General features: G+C 43.0%; 1 protein-coding gene across 4 annotated transcripts in view; it reads right to left on the bottom strand.

The window, feature by feature from the left end:
• Positions 1 to 21,535, bottom strand: part of LOC118398395 (ATPase family AAA domain-containing protein 2B-like) — a 120,590-nt gene that overhangs the window by 65,714 nt on the left and 33,341 nt on the right. For all 4 annotated transcript variants that reach the window (XR_004828623.2, XM_035793682.2, XM_052470701.1 and 1 more), the window contains exons 18-23: positions 19,712 to 19,898; positions 19,418 to 19,603; positions 13,340 to 13,475; positions 5,568 to 5,764; positions 5,139 to 5,298; positions 411 to 533 (exon numbers count right to left, since the gene is read on the bottom strand). Coding sequence is in view for 3 of the 4 variants with exons in the window: in XM_035793682.2 (XP_035649575.1) it covers positions 411 to 533; positions 5,139 to 5,298; positions 5,568 to 5,764; positions 13,340 to 13,475; positions 19,418 to 19,603; positions 19,712 to 19,898 (989 nt within the window). In the remaining variant the exon portion in view is untranslated. The remainder of the gene's footprint in view (positions 1 to 410; positions 534 to 5,138; positions 5,299 to 5,567; positions 5,765 to 13,339; positions 13,476 to 19,417; positions 19,604 to 19,711; positions 19,899 to 21,535) is intronic.

Here is a 21,535-nt window from a genome sequence, read left to right as displayed (position 1 = left end):
CCTGGAGCCCGTGTGTTTGAGGAAGAGTATGAAGCAAGGGCCAGCCAACGAGAGCGTACAGGTCGCAATGATGGGTAGTATATGGGGCTTTGGTGACAAAACGATTGGCACTGTGATAGACTGCATCCAATTTATTGAGTAGGGTATTGGAGGCTATTTTGTAAATGACGTCGCCAAAGTCGAGTATTGGTAGGATGGTCAGTTTTACAAGGGTATGTTTGGCAACATGTGTGAAGGATCTCTTGTTGCGAAATAGGAAGCCAATTCTACTTAAAATGACTCAAGTAAGTCTCTTTAACTTTATTCAAGTATGACAGTTGGGTACTTTTTCCACTACTGAGCCTTAAGCTAAAGCAACACTCTGGCAATCCTACATGCAAGGAACATGTGTGTGTGTTTGTGTTCCTCACCCCTCTTCCTGCGTGACTCCTTGATTTCCTCACACATGCGATTGAACTCTGGGTCGAGCTCAGAGGCCAGCATGGCATGCGCGGTGTCCTTCAGACTGCACGCTCTGTGGCGGATGATCTTATCTGGAGGGAGAGAACACACTGTCACTAATACACGCACATGCACTCAATTCTGTATTGGCATTGTAGATACATTACACCTACAGATTCAATTACACCTACAGATTCAATTACTTCGGCCTAAAGAATCACATGACAGATATTAATTTGGGCCTATGAGGTTGATGCCCTGCCATCGTTCTGTCCCTGCCTCTGCCCTTCACAAGCACACCCTCTGCTGGCCACAACACAAACTACTGGATGTGTCCCTGCCTGGCCTCCAACACAGGGAGCAAGGGATAATTGTTCTCTTACTGTTTGGATGCAGACAAAATAGCTGCCTTTGGTGGTGAATGTAAGGAGACAAACCTCAGGCATACAGTCACTCTCCTCCCTTCTCACTGACACACACATATTGCATATCTAACACACACACACACACTTCCCTCTAACAAAAACATCTTTATCCTAAAAGCTGGTTGTCAGTGAGTTGAGTGTTTGTACGAGCACGCATGTATGTGTGTAAACAGACATCCTCCTCATTATGCCACACAACCAACAGGTTCAGAAAGAGGGCCAGAGAGGTCGCCATCTGACAGCTTCTAACCACTAATTGGAAGACCGTGTGTGCGTGGTACAGTCCTGTACTGTCTGTCAGAGTATGGGGCGACAGGGTGCAGGGCAGTGTTGAGTGGAGGTCTGTACCATTATCGAACCCCGTGTCACCTCTGTCGAGAGCTGACAAGGACATTCTGCCACCTACTCTCTGTGTTATGTGTAAACAGGGTTTGCTGCGAGTTTGAAAATGTTTTGGTGTTTGTCTAGAGTGGTGGAGCTGGTTTGTTTGTGAATGCAGGGTTTACTCTGTGTTGAGCAGACAGATTTAGTTTTCTAACTTAATGAAGTTCGAAGAAACAGGGGAACAAGACCTTCCTTCAAGACAGCAGAGTACAGCCTCTGCTTTCACTGCAAACAGGATGAGGAGGAGAAATGGAAGAGCGGAGTGGAGGAAAGGAGGAAGGGAAGAAAAAGAAAGAATAGGAAGAGGGGGAGAAGAGGACTATTTGGAAGACAAAGGAAGAGGACAAAACACAAGGTGTATTTGTCAGGGTCTCAGAGCTCACAGTGGGGAGGGAGGGGCCTTTAGTGGATCATTTGTGGCCACTGCATTCAAACAAAGGACCTGGCCTTCCGCCTGCCTGCAAAATCACAGATATGATTTATTCATCTGTGTGTGAGCTCGTGTATGAAGCTGCATTTAAATCAAATTGTATTTGTCACATGCTTTATAAACAGGTGTAGACCAACAGTGAAATGCTTACTTACAGGCCCTTCCCAACAATGCAGAGAACTAAAATAAATAATAGAAAACCAAATATATATATATATATTTTAAAAAAAATAATAAATACACGAGTAACAATAACTTGGCTATATACATGGGGTACCGGTACAGAGTCGATGTGCAGGGGTACCAGTTAATAGATGGGAATAAAGTGAAGAATAATAAACAGTAACAGCAGGGCATATGATGAGACGAGTGGGGGGTCAATGAGATAGTCCAGGTAGCTATTTGGTTAACCATTTAACTGAGCAACAAGCAGTGAGAAAGAAACCTCCTTTAGTTTAGTTGGCCCACAGATGTACAGTATCCCAGGGAGATGGAGACAAAGAGGCTCCCTGAGAAATACAACGTCCAGTTTAATTGAATGCTGTCGGGTCGCTGGGCTTCCATTTATTTGGCTTTCAATTAACGCCACAGCATACGATGGGAACTTGAGTTCTTACCGTTCTTCCCACTATATTCATTCCAATTGCTTATGGATTATTCATAAACCTAAATCCATTCCTACAACCTTCACTTTCATGTAAACACCAACACAGCCTGCGTATTTAAATAATGCATGTTATTCTAATCGATTAGTTAACACCTTTTCGCAAGTGACAACCCCTGCTATATTCAACTGTGTGGGAGTGTGGGTTTCAGTGTTGCAGAATAAGCTCATTTATGGTGGTCCTACGGTACATTCCAATGACTTGATAGAAATGACTTTACAATTAAAATGACAGAAAATGTTTAAATTTGGTGTGTTGTTTTGGATATCGTCTAGGCCTAGATGATCACGGCTGGCTTTCAAATAAGATAACCTTTAACATAAACCCTGCCTTCTCTTGAGATTAAAGTGATATTTACAGTTTAATTTGAAGATCTGAATTGCCAATGTTTGTTAGTTTAATGTGTCAAGGAGCGTTTGGCCGGTAGGGATATCCTTGTCCCATCGTGCAATAGAGACTCCTGTGGCAGGCCGGGCGCTGTGCACACTAACCAGCTCGCCAGGTGCACGGTGTTTCCTCCGACACATTGGTGCGGCTGGCTTCCGGGTTGGATGCACGCTGTGTTAAGAAGCAGTGCGGCTTGGTTGGGTTGTGTTTCGGAGGACATAAGGCTTTCCCGAGCCCGTACGGGAGTTGTAGTGATAAGACAAGATAGTATCTACTAACAATTGGATACCACAAAATTGGGGAGAAAAGGGGGTAAAGTTTTTAAAAAGTTATTTAAAAAAAAAAAAGAGAAACAATATATAATTGTAAGAAAATGGATTTAAAAGTGCTAAAATGTTCAGGGGGAGGACAAAGTCCTACAGGAATGATTGAAGAATGAAGCCAGTGTTAAACATGAGCTTTGCTACACAGAAAGCAGCTCCATTTTTACACTCAAATCAGTAGGCCCATATCGATACCTTTAATAATATCATTAGCTTTAATAACCTGCAAAAGAGCTGTTCGTTCTCAAAAAACTCCGCACTAAGATACACTGACGAGTCACTTTAGATGTCACAAGCAAGTCTTGACATGGGCTTCGAATTCAAAAAAAGACTGGTGCACTTCACAAAATAGATGGCATCATGAGGGAGGGAAAAGTATGTGATTATATTGAAGCAACATCTCAAGACATCAGTTAGGAAGTTAAAGCTTGGTCGCAAATGGGTCTTCCAAAAGGACAATGACCCCAAGCACACTTCCAAAGTTGTGGAAAATGGCTTTAGGACAACAAAGTCAAGGTATTGGAGTGGCCATCACAAAGCCCTGACCTCAAACCTATAGAAGATATCGGGGCAGAACTGAAAAAGCATGTGCGAGCAAAGAGGCCTACAAACCTGACTCATATATATATATATATATATATATATATGTGTCTAATATAATGGGTGTATCTAATACAGTGGGGCCAAAAAGTATTTAGTCAGCCACCAATTGTACCAGCCACCAAATGTATGTATGTATGTAATGCCGTCGTGACTGAGGGCAGAACAGGCGACAGAAATGGTTTTGCATAACACGCTCCGATTACAATGGGCCAAAAAGTAGATGTCTCAATTCAGTGCATATTAATCTTATTAATCTTAAAATAGTAGACATTAATGAGTGTGTCTCCAGACCCCTCCTGTCTCAGCCTCCACTACTTATGCTGCAGTAGTTTATGTGTCAGAGGGGCTAGGGTCAGTTTGTTATATCTGGAGTATTTCTCCTATCTTATCCAGTGTCCTGTGTGAATTTCAGTATGATCTCTCTAATTCTCTTTCTTTCTTTCTTTATCTCTCTGAGGACCTGAGCCCCAGGACCATGCCTCAGGACGACCTGACATGATGACTCCTTGTTGTCCACAGTCCACCTGTCCGTGCTGCTGCTCCAGTTTCAACTATTCTTCCTGCGGCTATGGAACCCTGACCTGTTCGATGTGATTACTATTATTTGACCATGCTGGTCATTTATGAACATTTGAACTTCTTGGCCATGTTCTGTTATAATCTCCACCCGACACAGCCAGAAGGGGACTGGCCACCCCTCATAGCCTGGTTCCTCTAGGTTTTTCCTAGCCACCGTGCTTCTACACCTGCATTGCTTGCTGTTTAGGGTTTTAGGCTGGGTTTCTGTACAGCACTTTGATATATCAGCTGATGTAAGAAGGGCTATATAAATATATTTGATTTGTAAGCAAGTTGTGAATATCCAATGGAGATTGTCAATAGTATATACAGTAAATGTTGTGGTGGATTAAAACAAAAAGATTAGAGGGCTGTGACCTCCCTGTGAACAGAAGTTATGTTGTCGTAATTAAACCATTTTTGTTTTTGCTGATTAAGATTTAGTATAGGGAAAACTAACTAAATGTTTATTTTAGGAAAGGATTAAATGTTTCATAGGTGGTTTCCTTGGGAGAGCAGTTAGTGAAATTCTGCAGTTCTATTACGTATAAAGGTGCCCAGATCAGGCAGTAAAAGGTGCTTCCAATTAAGCAAGTCCTGGCCATTTGTTTGCTTTCGCCCTACGTTTTACCACACCCACAAACACACCCACGTTATGAATATTTGGTAGTGGGGTCAATACAGTGTCTGATTTAATACGTGGATTTATTTTATTTGGTTTTAGTAGAATCTTCACGGGTTAGAAACGATGCACCTTAAATGGCACACAAATGAAATGTACTTAAGTATCCATTGTCCGAATTTTGGTTCACAAATTCTCCTGACAAGAAATGTACTGAATAACTCAATGTAAACCTGGTACACAGAATGTTTGAAATGTCTTTAAATACACACACACGCTCCTAAAAGTCCCTCCATGTACCTGAGGGCTCCTTGTCAGGGTTGTACTCCAGGGCATTGCTGCAGATGAGGTCTATGTCCACCAAGAAGTTCTTGGCCGTCAGGTATTTATGGGTGTCGATCTTGGTCATGACCGTAGATAGATCCATAGGCTGAATAATTACCTCCAGGTAGTCTGACACCTGAGAGGGAGGGGAGGGAAAAAGTCAATTTATAGTGGTGCAATTCACTCCATTTAAATCAAAATCAGTTAAGAGGAATTGGTCCAGCAGTGTCAATTCTCTAGAAGCAGTGCAATACTCAAATAGAGGCGAGAGGGTGAGGGGACAGGACTCAAATAATGACGCAACCTCCCTAGGGTACCTCATTACTTTTTTATCATTACTGTATCTAGTTAGGTATACTGTGATATCTAGTATCTACATCAAGCAATCTCTGTGTTGTTACCCACCTCCTCAATGTCAACAGGTTTGCTGAAGATGTTGAAGCGTTTGTCTATGGCGAGGCGCTTGGTGACGTCCCTGAGGAACAGACGCAGTTCTCTCAGAGTGTTCTCCTCCTGGTCGGCCAGGCGAAGCTGTTCCTCGTGGGAGAGAACCCTGGGGCCAGGGACCTCCGCTACCGGAAGCACCTCCTCACACAGCAGGGCTAACGAGATAAGAGGATAGAGTAGGCGAGTGAGTGCGTGTTTGAGACTGCTTCTCAAACACGCACACTGCTTCTCAGGCAAGAGTGGTCTCGGGCCTGACGCCTGCACTACTGGTAGGACCTCAGCATGACAAAAAGCAAGTGAAGTGAGAAAAGTTGAGTGTGTGTGTCTGTTAGAGAATGTGTTCTCCTCCGAATCTCCTACTCTAGGTTGATCCTTGTGGGAGAGGTGAGACACTCAGACGCGGGGGTGCATCAACTTCTTTCTAAAGATATCATCAACAAATGAATAAAAACCCTGAACCCCCAGTCTCTGGCCTAAAGAGAATGATGTGGTTGCTGAATTCCAAATCAACCCCTAACCACCTGGGCACTCCTGTCAACCTGAAATTATTGGAACAGGATGCGACTGAAATATGAGATTTGCTTTATATAATACCCAGCCTCTCGCTTAATTAAAACACCTATCCAGTTTGATCTACAATTAGATCTGCTGCTGATAGTCATTAGTAGCCTACCAAACTTGCTAACAGCCAGTCGCTAATGGCCTGGTACTCAGCACACTCTAGTCCTAATCCCTCAGACATCAATATAAATGCAATGAACAAATCAAACTTCATGAGAGCCCTGGCATTCAGAGTTTGAGCGGATCACCTGTTGCAGCAGAGACCGCTCCTCATATCTGGTTGATGCATTGAATGACAGTGTTGCACAACATTTCTATAGGCCAGTGGGTCAACAACTGGTCGATCTTTAATTTATTCAACAAAAAGATTGCCACTGTTGGCGGTAGGTGTACTTCATGCAGCAGCCCTAGCACTGGGAAGACAATTGTTCCTATTTGGAAACATTTCATGTGCCTGAAGTTACAACTCCACCTACCCGGCAGGCCCAGAGAGCAAATCAAGTGCACCTATAGGCCTACCACTGGCCAATCAGTTAGCTCAGATAACCGTGTTTCCTCAAGCCATAGACTAAAAAGAAGCCTCAAATGCACAGCAAAGTTGATACTGTGAGATGTCAAAACTTAAATCCATGACTTAACGAATACAGCAAAGAGCTGCTGTTTACGAGTAAGTTCCTGTTTAAGTTGTTAGTCATCACTGTAAACACTTTGTTCAACACTTATAAACCATAAAATGTGCATTCTCCCTACATCCACTCAAGCTACAACAAAAACTGCAGAAGCAATGAATAGCATAGCAGTGTTTCGATAAGCTTGCATTGAAGCGGCTTCTCTCTTAATATCGAGGAATATTTCACTCTCGTCATAGGAGTAACAACATGAATTGGTGCATGAAGCAGAACTAATGCAGTGCGACTTCAGTTTCACCATCAGCTGGAAGACTGTCCCCTTATCTCAGCAGATGGGGGGGTAGGATGAGAGGCAGCCTCATTGCTGTTCCCTCCCTCAGACTGGCAATCAGACGCAGACAATCACTCCGGTAATTATTTTTGTATGAATTACGTTTAGCTGTGCCTCACGTAATACAACAAATGATCTATTACCAGTGTGATCATCATATACCTAAAATTGAAATCAAATGTTTAAATGGTCTGAGATGAACAACATATGCAGGGCATTTCAAGCATAGTAAATAGGCATATGCGGTGATAAGTGTATTGGGCCTACAGCACAAACCTCATTGCTTCATAACTGTTTTTAATTGCTTAACGTTGCATAAGCTTCCGTTTTACAAGTCACGATAAAAATACAAATCTGAGCAGTAGATCTCGGTTTGCATTCGACTCAGGAAGATATCTTGACTCAAAAAGGTTGGTGACCATTGCTATAGGCTATACAATTGCGGGAGAAAACAATGTTTTGATGGCCTCTTAATAAGAAGAGGACACCATCAGCTTTCTATAGGTAAGGTGTACTATATTCATTTCTCAACTTTCCTAATATTAAGCAAATTGCTTCGCTTTACAACCGGAGTAGCCTAACTGGCTGACATGAAAATGAACTGTGGGAAAAGCGTCCTCCATTCGCTATTCAAGCGCATACGGATGACGTCTTTTTTTACACTTCCCCGGTTCTGGTAAGTGCATAATAATTGCCCATTCTAAACTAATTTCACACATTATTTAGTATATGTAAAGACAAATATACACTGTGAATAGTCTGTTCGGGGAGAATATTATCACTTGTGAAGGATGCCCAGCGTGTGGACACGTGCAAAAAAAGAGCATGCATCCCCCGTCTTTTCAAATCATAGTCGGCCTATATGTTTTGATAAGGTTTGTATCATCACAACTAACTAAAGTGTCTCGAGACCCCTGAAACACAATTGGAGAACACATATTCTAGAGAGTCTTGTGAAACATGTGTTCTTATAAGCTCAGTCATCGCGCAATTGCGGGTGAAAACAGTTTTGACTGGCCACTATTTAAAAGAGGATTCCAGCTTTCGCGTGCTGCTATAGGTAATGCTAAATTCTAGAAATTAAGCAAATTAATCTGCTTTACAACAGTATAGCCAACCTGGCCTATTAAAAACTTAACCTCCATTCGCTATTCGAGTACAGGGTACGGATGACGTTTCTTTGTAGGTGCCATTTTAAATGAAAATAATTGCACACATACAGTACCATTCAAAAGTTTGGAAACACCTACTCATTCAAGGGGTTCTTTTTATTTTATACATTGCAAAATAAGTGAAAACGTCAAAAAATATGAAATAACACATATGGGATCATGTAAAGGGGGGTACCTAGTCAGTTGTAGAACTGAATGCCTTCAACTGAAATGTGTCTTCCACATGTAACCCAACCCCTCTGAAATACTTATTTTCCACCATAATTTGCAAATAAATTCATAAAAAATCCTACAATGTGATTTTCTGGATTTTTTTCCCTCATTTTGTTGAAGTGTACCTGTGATAAAAATTACAGGCCTCTCATCTTTTTAAGTGGGAGAACTTGCACAATTGGTGGCTGACTAAATACTTTTTTGCCCCACTGTATAAGAAACAGCATTGTCTGTAAAGGTTAGGCTACTCGGCCCAACAGTCAATAGTGTTAGGTTGACTGGTCTCATTATTGCAATAATCAATCGATATTCAATAAAGATGATTGAAGAAATGAGAGTCTCACTTGGTTAGAATATTCCACCACAATATGCCATCAAATCAAATCTGGTTTGCATTTAGTGGGACTACCATTTGTTTTTCAACAGGACAATGACCCAACACACCTCCAGACTGCGTAAGGGCTATTTGACCAAGGAGAGAGATGGAGTGCTGCATCAGATGACCTGACTTCCACAATCACCCGACCTCAACCCAATTGAGATGGTTTGAGATGAGTTGGACTGCAGAGTGAAGGGAAAGCAGCCAACAAGTGCTCAGCATATGTGGGAACTCCCTGAAAAATGTTGGAAAAGCATTCCTCATGAAGCTGGTTGAGAGAATGCCAAGAGTGTGCAAAGCTGTCAAGGCAAAGGGTGGCTACTTTGCTAAATATAAAATATATTTAGATTTGTTTAACATTTTTTTGGTTAGTACATGAATCCATGTGCTATTTCACAGTTGATGTCTTCACTATTATTCTACAATTTAAAAAATAGTACAAATAAAGAAAAACCCTTGAATGAGTAGGTGTCCAAACTTTTGACTGGTACTGTATATTAGTAGGCTATATGTAAAGACCAGATTAAATTGAGAATAGTCTGATGGGTGAGAATATCATCAAGGGCTTATCAAATTGTAAATGAGACTGATGAAGTATGTGCAGCCTGCGCAAGAAACAGAGCAGACTTTTTCAAATCATCATTAGAGTTGGATCATTCAAGTTAAAAATGTATTAGTAATCAAAACATATAGCCTAACAGTTCATATCACAACTAAAGTTGCATAAATAACTAAATTAAGCATATAGGATGACCCATTTCTTTGTTAACCACACATGTGCGCACTCCCTCAAATGTGACCCGTTTCAGGAAACTAGGCGTATGTCGAGTCATTAATTCACAGGAGAGCCATTTGAGCATAAACTTGTTTTTTGGCAGAAATGCCTTCCCGAACACGTGAACTTTCATGTGCCTTAAAAACAAACTCGTATGCCATCTGCAAATACAATTGTTAAATTACGAGCATTGTTGGTTTAGCCAAAGAAAAAGTGGAATTTGAGACTGATAGCTAAAGATATGGAGAAAACACAGATTACATCTTCAAACTAAGGGCAACCATGGCATCCAACAGGAGATGCATCCAACCATGCTATATACGGGTACGATAGTCTAGCTAGCTACATTTTCAGATATTACACATCTGAAATTTTGACAGAAAGTGGTTTTATTTCAAGTTAAAGTGTACTGTTAGCTTGCTAAAGTTAGCTGGCTGGCTCACTAGCTAACATTGTGTATGACATTCGTATTTCAGACATTTACTTGACTAGTTATAGCCTAATGTTAGCTAGCTAACATTGAACCTGGTTGGTTAGCTACCTGCAGATTCATGCAGGGGAGTAACATGAGTTGAGATTATGGTTAATTGTTTAGACAGCTGGCTAGCTGCATGCCTTAACAAAAAGACTCCACTTCAATAGAATGGCAGCAACAACTGTTGATAGAAAAAGTACGAGCTGGTAAATTCACTCTGGCTATCTACCCCGATTTCAGACCACTAAGATAGTCTAGCTCCCTGCATTTTCAGATACTACACATTTCTATTTTTGACATAGTCCGTCAGAGCATAGAAAAACTGATGAATTTATGAACGCTCAACACCCATTGAATATGGCCTGTGTCAGTAAACGTTGGCAAAAAAAGTGTAATTAAATTGCTGCCAGCAGCACAGTTAGTCACCAACGCACTGGATCACATGAAAAAACAGCCTAACGAGCTCTGCTAGGGTAAGTTAAATGGTCAGAGTTGGGTGTTCTCTCATTATGTGTCTGGAAGTAGCTAGCAAGCTAGCCAATGTTAGCCAGTTAGGTTGGGCACTTGACTTACCGCTGTGAGGTCAGAACGTTCGGATTAACCCTACAAAATCGTCCAGAGCTTCCAGTGAGCGCTCGGAACGCAAAGCGCTCTGAATTTATAAACGGACGATCTAACAGCACAGTTGCAGTCAACAACAATCTAGATAGCAGTGCTGGTTAGGCTTTTATGTTGAGGGAGTAATGTTTAGTGAGCTGTTCTCTCTCACTTAGATGCCTGGAAGTAGCTAGCAATTAGTACAGAACTTGGATCAACCATTACAGATATGGGTGGGGCTAAAGATGCTTTTATTGAACCTTTATTTAACTAGGCAAGTCAGTTAAGAACAAATTATTATTTACAATGACAGCCTAGGAACAGTGGATTAACTGCCTTGTTCAGGGGCAGAACGACAGATTTGAACCTTGTCAGCTCAGGGATATGATCTAGCAACCTTGCTGTTACTGGCCCAACGCTCTAACCACTTGGCTACCTGCCGCTTAAGAGGGTGTGAACGATGCTGAATGTGTGTAGACAAAGGGCTCTCTAATAGTAGTACCAAAACATTCAAAGGTAATTTTCTCAAAAGTGAGTTTACAAGTTTGTCAACTATCAGAGCAAAATGACTTTCCCATCGTTCCTCAATTGTAGTGTAATTTTGTAGCTCTGAGTAAATACTTTTATCCAATGTAAAAAACACAATTTCAAAATTGTTACATAAGACCGATTTGAGCCACAAATCGTTTGGAGAAAATATCCTTTATTTTATTCAGCTATGTTCAATTGTATTCATAATACTATAAAATAATGCCACGGAATTCTAAGCAAGTCTTGTCTGCTAAATTAACTAATTGCCAGGGCCATTGCATAAGGACGACTCAGAATATGCTATTCTGTTCTTCTGAAATAAGATAGATTTTCTTCATATCATGTTTCTTTGGACCGGACTAAAATAAATAATGGATTTAATGTGATGGTGTAGGCTATATTAAATGGATTTATTTTACTTTTGAAAAAGTACATCTTCCAAAGGTCTGCATCAGTGGCTCTGTAGGCTGTGTGGAAGCCGGAGATACTAAACGTGTTTATGTTAATGTTACCGTGAGACCACCAGTTATTTGCATGACAATCACCGACTGACAAAATGTCATGCCTGCTACAGCCCTAGTTGGGGATTCAGCACAGTCTAGTTGTTACACACTGTGCTTCCTCTCCCTTTGCCGCTCCTTCTGGTCCACTAGCCCCAGGCGCCTTCCAACATTGTTAGCCCTGCTTCACATTAGCATCATTGTCCGTGAGTGTAATCATGGGTAATAACTGTGTAATCATAGGTAACTGTGCTGTTCATAGCGGGCTCCCTCTCTCCCACTTGAATCTCCCCAGCCTCCCCCTAAACTCCCCACCCCTACAAGCAGCCCCTGATGGAAGTAGGGCTGCTGTTTTATTCACGGGGAACCCCCGAAGAGAGGAGAGAGCGGGGACCCATGCCTAACATCAATAAGGCTATGTGAGCCGCGTGTGTCAGAATACGTGTGTGTGTGTGTGTGTGTGTGTGTGTGTGTGTGTGTGTGTGGGACCCCTGCCTTGCATCAATGAGGATGCTGCAATCGGCGTTGCTTGCTGTATTTCCATTTGAAAGCGGAGTGCCATCATGGAAGCCCCGGTGGACCACACTCTCACACTGAGAAGGAACAGATGGAAACGGAGGTTGGGGAAGAGAATAGTTAGATGAATGGTAGGGGGAAATGGAGGGGAGAGTATGGCGGGATGAGGGAGTGGAGGAGAGAGAGTTTGAAAGGAGAGTATGGTGGCGGGACATGGGGAGAGCGCCGTGGAGTACTACAGGAAGGATAGTATGGTAGCGGGACATGGGGAGAGCGCCGTGGAGTACTACAGGAAGCCATGACGTTCCTACTAGTCTGGCCAAATTATCTAGGAATGTAATATTTTTCAAGTGAAGCAAAAATCTAGCGATGATTCAACAGCTCAGAGAATTGAGTTGTACGGTGGTTACTGCGTTTGAGCAATGTGTGCGTCAGGAGAGGGGCACTGTCTGTGGGGTTGCTAACAACCGAACGCATCTGGCTTTCAGGGGAAATGGAGAACTCCTAACTTCCACTTTAAGACGTTAACAAGGCGACACTCCATTTTTTTTTTTTAAATTTACCTTTATTTAACCAGGCAAGTCAGTTAAGAACATATTATTATTTTCGATGACGGCCTGGGAACAGTTCAGGGGCAGAACGACAGATTTGTACCTTGTCAGCTCAGGGGTTTGAACTCGCAACCTTCCGGTTACTAGTCCAACGCTCTAACCACTAGGCTACGCTGCCGCCCCATCTTAACCATTCCACATTTACTGGATTGGTTCAACAGTGCAGAGAAGAGAACCTCCCGTGACAGTTTTATTTTTTCATCGTCAGGACCAGAAAGGAATGCCACTCAGGAGTTTATTTTTTGCCTGCTATTTTAGGTTAGGAGAGAGAACAGAAAGGAGAGATAAATCTAAGATGAAAATGACTTCTCTCAGCACCCCACTGAGAACGGTGTCAGGACAACATTGTCAAAGCTCGGTTGGAATGTGATACATTATTACACGTGTGTGTATGTGCGTGTGTGATATCCTGTGTGCATACTTGTATGAATTCATAGTACCTTTGTGTGTCCTGTGGGATGGCGCTCGAGCAGCCTGTACCAGTAGCAGGTCCATGAAGAACCTGCGTCTGTCCTCCTCTCCAGGTGAAGACAGACTGACCACCTCCCCGTACGTCGTCTGGAACATCAACTTCACCTGGGAGAGACAATAAGAACCATGTCAACAAAAACAGCAGAACAGGCTCATTTACGCGATAGCCAATCGATGTGTGTCTGGCGTATGGAATCAGAATAATTTTCCTGGATTTGCCTAGACTTTACTTAAGTAATATTGATGTTTTGAAGAGCTAAGCAAATGTAATATTGATGACAGTGTTGTAATTTTCAGAGGTAGAAGCAGACAGGTTTTGAATTAAGTTAGTACGGCAAAGCTTTCAACCTATTAAACAAAGGTTCGCCCACGTTGTCGTGAATTTAATATGAGAGCATGTTCTATGAATAGCAGTGTGCCGGGCTCTAAAGTGTGACCAATTTGATCACATATGCAACAAAATATTTAGCTGTGATACCTGGAATTGAATTTGGGGAGCACCAGTGCGACTAGTGGTGTTTTCACATAGTCCTCTTTAAAATAACCAATCTCAGTCCTCTTTAAAGTGAAAGCTAAATAACTCAGTTCCTTTTGTATTCACACTGCCCTTGAATGAGTACTCACTCTTTTGCCAGTTCACTTCAACTATATTGTAGAGCAAGTCCTGGTTGCATTCACATTGCTATGTTTAGAAAGGAACCACTATCTTTTTCCAACATGCAGGTTTTTAGAAAGTGCAGGACAACCCAGTCAATCAGGATGTTTTATCAGACAGCTAGATACCTACTTACCTTTTGGAAGCTAATAAATTGCATTTATTTAAAATATGAGACATAATAATTGTAATCAGAAGATACTGTTAAACATGTACATTTGATTGGTAACAGAATAAATAGCAATAGAATAAGTGCAGAATGAATAATGCTGTAATTGTGAATTGTACATCCAAGGTCGGCCCCTTTAAGAGCTAGAAAAGACTTCGTACCCCATGTTGTCTTTTGTACCCAAACATGTTGTCTCACACCATTCAATCCCCCCCAATCAATAAACAGTTTATGAAGCGCTCTTAGCCTATAGATCACATATCGCAAACAAATAATCTCTCCTAAAAACTCCACACTTTTGAATTTCTGTGCGTCCTCGACAAATCACTAAATCGAATAAAATAATGTCTGCTAACCTGCACATCATCATCTTCTCTCTTGTGGCACCGATGTGGCAGGTGAAAGTGTGTTGCAGTAGTCTAGTGTGTGGCTTGGGAATAATGACAAGCGAACCTGGGGATTTTTCCAAATAATTCAGTTCTTCAAATTTCTGCCCTGGTCAACTACAAGTGCTGCTATTTTGAAGTGAAAACGTCTAGGAGCAACAACGGCTCAGTTGTTAAGTGGTAGGCCACACAAGCTCACAGAATGGGACTGGTGCGTGACGAAGCAAAAAAGTTGTCTGTCCTCGGTTGCAACACTCAAACTGCCTCTGGAAGCAACGTCAGCACAACAACTGTTCGCAGGGAGCTTCATGAAATGGGTTTCCATAGCTGAGCAGTCAAGCCTTAGATCAACATGCGCAATACCAAGCGTCAGCTAGTGTCGCCGCCATTGGACTCTGGAGCAGTGGAAATGCATTCTGTGGAGTGATGAATCACGCTTTAACATCTGGCAGTCCGACAGACGAATCTGGGTTTGGCGGATGCCAGGAGAACACTACCTGCCCGAGTGCATAGTACCAACTGTAAAGTTTGGTGGAGGTGGAATAATGTATGGGGCTATTTTGTATGGTTCCGGCTAGGTCCCTTAGCTGTAGTGAAGGGAAATCTTAATGCAACGGTATACAATACGATTCTGTGAATTGGAACACGGACTGTGAGCCAGGCCTAATTGCCCATCATCAGTGCCTGACCTCACTAATGCGCTTGTGGCTAAATGGAAACAAGTCCCAGCAGCAATGTTCCAACATCTAGTGGAAAGCATTCCCAGAAGAGTGGAGGCTGTTATCATAGCAAAGGTGGGGGGGGGGGACGACTATATTAATGCTCATGATTTAGGAATGAGATGTTTGACAAGCAGTTTTCCACATACTTTTGGTCCTGTCGTGTAGTTTGTACTAGCATTCAAAGTGGTTTTGAATATACTGACTCAACAAGACAAAAAACCGGTTGGGCCAAAAAGTCATGACACTTCAGGGGGGGGTCATTCAAAGGTCACAGCCGAGTCAGCTCAAGTTACCGATCTGGTATTGAACCCCAGTCAGTTACACGATTAGAGACCATGTTAGCCAACTAAGCTAAAGCCTAGGTGTTAATATTGGGAGCTAATAGAAGTCTTCGGGTCTCAGGAAAGGTTACTCATCTGGCAGGCATAGTTAAACGACTGTATAGTACACAACCCTAGACTTCCAATCACTGTGCAGAATACATTGAGGGAGGGCTCACACAGCTTCTATTCCACAGCCTGCTGTTCACTTCCTACCATGCCTTCCTCAGTTCCACACATTGATCCTCGTTCTTTGACAAGTTTGTTTTCTCCGTTCCCCTCTGTTCTCCGGTCTTTCTTGGCCCAGAGATTCCTTGACAAGGAAAGGAGAAAACGAGGGAAGGAGAAAGGTAGCATGGTAGGCAGGGAGAAAGGGAGACAGAGCACACACCAGCTAATGATTTTACTCCTGCATAGTCAAGGCTGTGGGGTATGGAGGGATGGGTGGAGTGAGAGAGGGATGAACAGAGAAGAGGGAGGGAGGAGAGGGCTCTCTGGCTGAGGATCAGTAGAGCAGCGCAGTAAAGTCAAGCAGAGCCTCTTCTGCTCTGGAAGAATAACCGATCCTCTGGTCTGCTAAATTACAAAAGGTATTCATGTCTCCCTAATTCTTTGCTTCCCCAGCCCTCTCCCTGCTTAATTCTCTCCTTCCCTCTTCTTGCTCCTTCACTCAAGCTCCTCATTTTCTCTATAGAACAAGTGAGAGAGGGCTGCAACTTAATGAGACTCATATGAATGGATCCATAAACAAATATTGAAAAGGGAAAGGGACAATAGAGAGAAGATGATTCAGTATTGCTGATTGTGTGTGGTGTGCTCAATTGCTCCATTGAATTACAGCTCGAATATGGCCTCTGCGTCAGCTAAAACATTAGTACAAAGAGAGCAATTACCTTCACGCCCTCTCCGGGCGACATGATTGGAGAGGGCATTCATTGTTTTCTAAGAACCCAAAATGGACTCTTCATTTCACACTTTAAAGGACTCAAACAAAGAAACTAATACATAGCGCGTCACTGTCTGCTGCCATTGTTTTCAATGACAGCGGAGATCTATGGTGTCTCTCAGGACTTTACGACAGAGACATATACATGCTGTACTTCAAAAGCAGCTAGTGCTCATTGATTGGTTTATTGATCGGAGATTAACTAATCAATGGTCTCACCCCCATACTTGTGTTGGGCTTTACAATCTCTTGAGAATAGAATTAGCATGGATTAAGTGAAGAGGTTGTGCCTGCTGTTGATGCGTTTTGAAACACACTCCTGCCATCACCACCACCACATGCTTCTGCCAGCTCCACGGGTGGGGGATATGCGAGAGAGAGTGAGAGCGAGCGACAGGGATGATTCTACAGAGGTGTGACAACGCTGGCAGATCACCAGAGCACACACTGGGACTGCGCTGCCTCTGAAGCCCAGCTATGAGTCACTCGGATCAGGCACAAAAAAACAACAACAAAAAAACAGGTACCTCTAACCCCCAACCTCCATACTTCTACCACCACATCGACCCACCTCTTGTTCGGCTTGAAAGCACTGTGTTCAGCCTCCGAGACCGCTTACCAGCCACCAACCACGCCCCACCTCCATTACTTCAAGTACCACCACTCTACCTCCAGCCCAGATGTGAGGACATGGATCCCTGACATGGAGGACGCATGCACTCAAAGAATTGGTCTCTATTGGTTGGCCTAACTGTAGGTAGTCTACTCGTGATGTATTGCTTGTTTTTGCACTATGAGATTGTTATTCTTCAACAACACAAAGCCCAAAAGCAAATCAAGTGGAAAAAATAGATTTATTTGAGAAGGACAAATCATAGATTGTTATGCTGGGAAGCAGATGTTCCATCTTCCCTGTCCTCAGTTTTTCTCCACAGAACAAAGAAACAGGATGCCACTTATAACCCCCCCCACCATAGCCTGGAGTAGACAAATCTACTAAATAACAAGTATCCTGCTCCAGACTCAATGTACAGACCAATGAAAACATGGCACACGTAGCTCTGAGTTCAGGACTGATATTCCACAGATTCTAAAACAACTGAACCAACTATTTCCATTGACAATTCCCTATTGACCATTAGAACGCTAGTCTTTTGCATTGTGAATTTATCTTCAAAATATTCTTACAAGATGATGAAAATCGCTAATGTAATAAATTATTATTATTATTATTATTATGTGCTGGAGAGACTAGCAGCTGGGACCACCTGCCTTCCACCTCTCTGTCACTCTCTCACCATCCGTTGTTTTTTCCCTGCCCATCCCTCTCCTTTCCTTCTCTCCCATGCTGGTACTGTAAGAGTGGTGGTGGTCTGTTGGCTGTGTAGGGATGACATCCCATGTCAAGGAGTGTTGCTGAGAGGACAGCTGTCACCTTTGTGTGCCAGAACAACACAACACACTATGACCATCTAAACCCAGTGCCAGAACACCCCCGATGTAGACCGATAGACAGACAAAGAGCAAGAGAGAGAGTGAGAGACAGGAGAGAGTGACAGGAAAGAGAGCAACACCGACAGACAGAGCGAGAGAGAAAGAGACAGACAGGGGAGAGACACTGAGCAAGACAGCTCATTTCCACCAAATGAGGTGGAAACCGACATGCACTTCCTAACCTCCTGCCAACTGTATGAGCAGAGAGACAGTTATTTAATTTGAAAACAAAGCCAAACTTGATAAACTCCCATTTTTATTAGGTGAAATACCACAGTAGAAATATGTGACCTGTTGCCACAAGAGAAGGGCAACCAGTGGAGCACAAACATCATTGTAAATACAACCTATATCTGTTTATTTATTTTCTCTTCCATACTTTAACGATTTGCACATTGTTACATTGTACACAGCCAATAATATAAAATTTGCAATGTCTTATTTATTAATTTAATTTTGTTGTCCATTTCACTTGCTTTGGCAATGTACACATGTTTTCACGTCAACAAAGCCCTTTCGAATTGAGAATTGAGAGAGCGGGCGAGAGGAAGGGCGAGAGGACGCACACAGATACGGATACGGGAGGGGGGGCGAGAGGACGCACACAGATACGGGAGGGGGGCGAGAGGACGCACACAGATACGGATACGGGAGGGGGGGCGAGAGGACGCACACAGATACGGGAGGGGGGCGAGAGGCCGCACACAGATACGGATACGGGAGGGGGGCGAGAGGACGCACACAGATACGGGAGGGGGGCGAGCCGCACACAGATACGGGGGGGGGGGGGCGCACACAGATACGGGAGGGGGGGACGCACACAGATACGGGAGGGGGGCGAGCCGCACACAGATACGGGAGAGGGGCAGATACGGGAGGCCGCACACAGATACGGGAGGGGGACCGGACATTCAACTTACTCTTGAAAGTTTAAATATTTCGAAATTGCACCTTGTGCATTCCACTTGGGTAGTGCATCAGGAGTTCTCCTTGTCATGTCAGTCACTGCAGACCTTAGAGAGCGATTTATAACGTGTCAACTATTTTGTTGTAATGTTTGAGTCACATGAACACAAATAAGACAAATAAGCTTTAAACAGCACTGGTGCCACCCTCCCCCCCGAGGTGAAAAGGTTTGGGAACCACTGAGCTGGAAGACCACTTCCCTCTCTCTCTCTCTCTCTCTCTCTCTCTCATTTGGTTCTTTCTTTATTCCCATTCTAATCCCCGATGAGTGGACTAACTCAATGGCACTCTGCATAGTGGGAGAAGGGATTGACAGATGTAGGGAGAGAGACAGAAGGACAGGGTGGAGTGAGAGGAAATATGATGAAGGACTTGTGTGTTCAGCCTACCTCCTGTGGTAGCTGTGTGTAGCACATCTCTGTGGTGGCGAGGATGAGGAGGGGGGTGAAAGAGGGGACGTCCTGGAGTAGAGAGAAGAAAGTGTTCTTCACCGTGTCGCTGACCGAATCCCACCAATCACAGATGTGGGGCATGAACACCACACTGGGCACGCTCCGACACGCCTCACGGAACACCTGGAACACACAGCCAGACATCATACATTTCCAATGAGTATATTCTGGCCTAAAACAGATGCAATGATATATGTGTGGTAGGGGTGTGTACACATGCATGCATGTTACCTGAGCGCAGGACTCCTCGGGTGTCTTGGCGCTGACAGAGTAGAGTGTGGGCAAGTCTAGGAGGTGGACAGACAGCTTGTCCAGGTGGTGTAACACAGCAGGGGCCAGGTGAGAACTCTGTCCCGAACCGGGGGGACCCGCCAGCAGCAGGCGAGGCCGGTACGACGTGGGCTGGTGAAGGGCTGATCTGGAAGGAGGAAAAGAGAAGGAGAATCAGCTTCCATCTTTTAAATGTGTTCTTACATCACCAATTAGGTTATCAGTCTCCAGTTATTTGAGTTTTGATAAAACTGTTAAAGGACTATCATCTCCATAAATATACTTTTTAATATGATACCAGTAACACAGCAAAACGTTGTTTTGTATTAGACAAAGTCACAACTACATGTTTCATCATTTTTTTGTACTGGTCCCTCGTGGGAAGCAAACCCACAAATTTGGCGTCGCGGGATAGAAACTCTGCTACTGCTCGGTTTAATCGTTAGGCATCTTTTGAGTTCAACATCATTACATTTGAAATGTTTGATGTCGACATTTTCCAAACAGTAATGTATACGCATTAATTAATCAATTATACAATCATGTTGACTTTGGTAAAAAAGCAATCTAACTACATAATGGTAAATCCCGATTGATAAACTGGGTTAATCAATATGTAGCCTAGACAATACAGGTGAAAGCATTGTGTTATTGAGCTTGTTTTGGCTGATTTCACGGGGTTACAGGTGAAAATCTGTTTCCCTTCAAATTTGGGACTTATTTAATTGTACTGATCAACAACATATTGCACATTATCACAAAGTACTAGGGTAGTGAATTGTTGTTAGCTTCAGCTGTAAGCTAGCAACGAAAGTTAGCCTACAAAGCTGGAAGCTACTGGTGTCTTCTAACATTGTTAGGTGTTCTAGCCTATAGTATGAACAGTAATATTTTCTACATGCTGTGTTGCATTATTCAAGTGTGTCTACTTCAGTGCAGCATGAATGGGAAGCGAACATGATGTAGCCAGGACAGTCTAGAGCAGGGATGGGTAACTTTGATGGGGGTGGGGGCCACAAGAAATCTGAACTGATCATGAGGGGCCTCAGTTGCTCGTAAGAGTTCATTTTGAGAGTTCATTTTGTGCAATTCTACAAATGTTTGCATGGGACGTAAAGCAAACTGTAGCAGTTTTAAAACTGCAATTCTATATATTTAGCCAGTGGTGGAGAAAAATGTACTGTTTAACAGCTAATTTCCTGCAGTTCTACACAATTTTCAATAGGGAGGGGAGAAATGTTTGCAGTTTTTAATATGATATCAGAGTTGGACTGACAAACAAAATTAATGGGGGCCCCCGGCAGGTAATTCGACCATGATAACTACAAGTTTAGATAGCTGAACGAAAGACTAATTTACCAATCTAATTTCTTTGCTGACATGGGCTAATTGAGTGACCATCAGTGACTGACAAAAGATAAACTGCTGTTCAACAACCAAATTTCAAAATGTAACCTTGTGTATTGTACTATTCTAACACACAACAGTAAATTGAGACCGACAGTTCCTCATTTATTTATTTTAAAATCTGAGGGCCTTCAAAAGGGGGGCTGCGGGACACCCATCCCTGGTCTATAGCTGGCTCTAGCAATTAGTAAGTAGAGAAGGCAATAGGCATGCACGGTGAGCTTGTGCTATAAAGAGGAAACCAGCGACGTTGATAGACTTTGATCCTCTCAATCAGTATACAACTTGAGACATGACAGAAGTACCGAAAGTAACAAAGATTCTAGTAGTGAACCATTTTTCATGTTCTACTATTGAAAAAGTACACAAGTTCCAGTA

The sequence above is a fragment of the Oncorhynchus keta genome, chromosome 19 (assembly GCF_023373465.1).
Source record: "Oncorhynchus keta strain PuntledgeMale-10-30-2019 chromosome 19, Oket_V2, whole genome shotgun sequence".
NCBI lineage: Eukaryota > Metazoa > Chordata > Actinopteri > Salmoniformes > Salmonidae > Oncorhynchus > Oncorhynchus keta.
The sequence above is the reverse complement of the archived record's forward strand: the minus strand, read 5'-3'. Positions and strand labels throughout refer to the sequence as shown.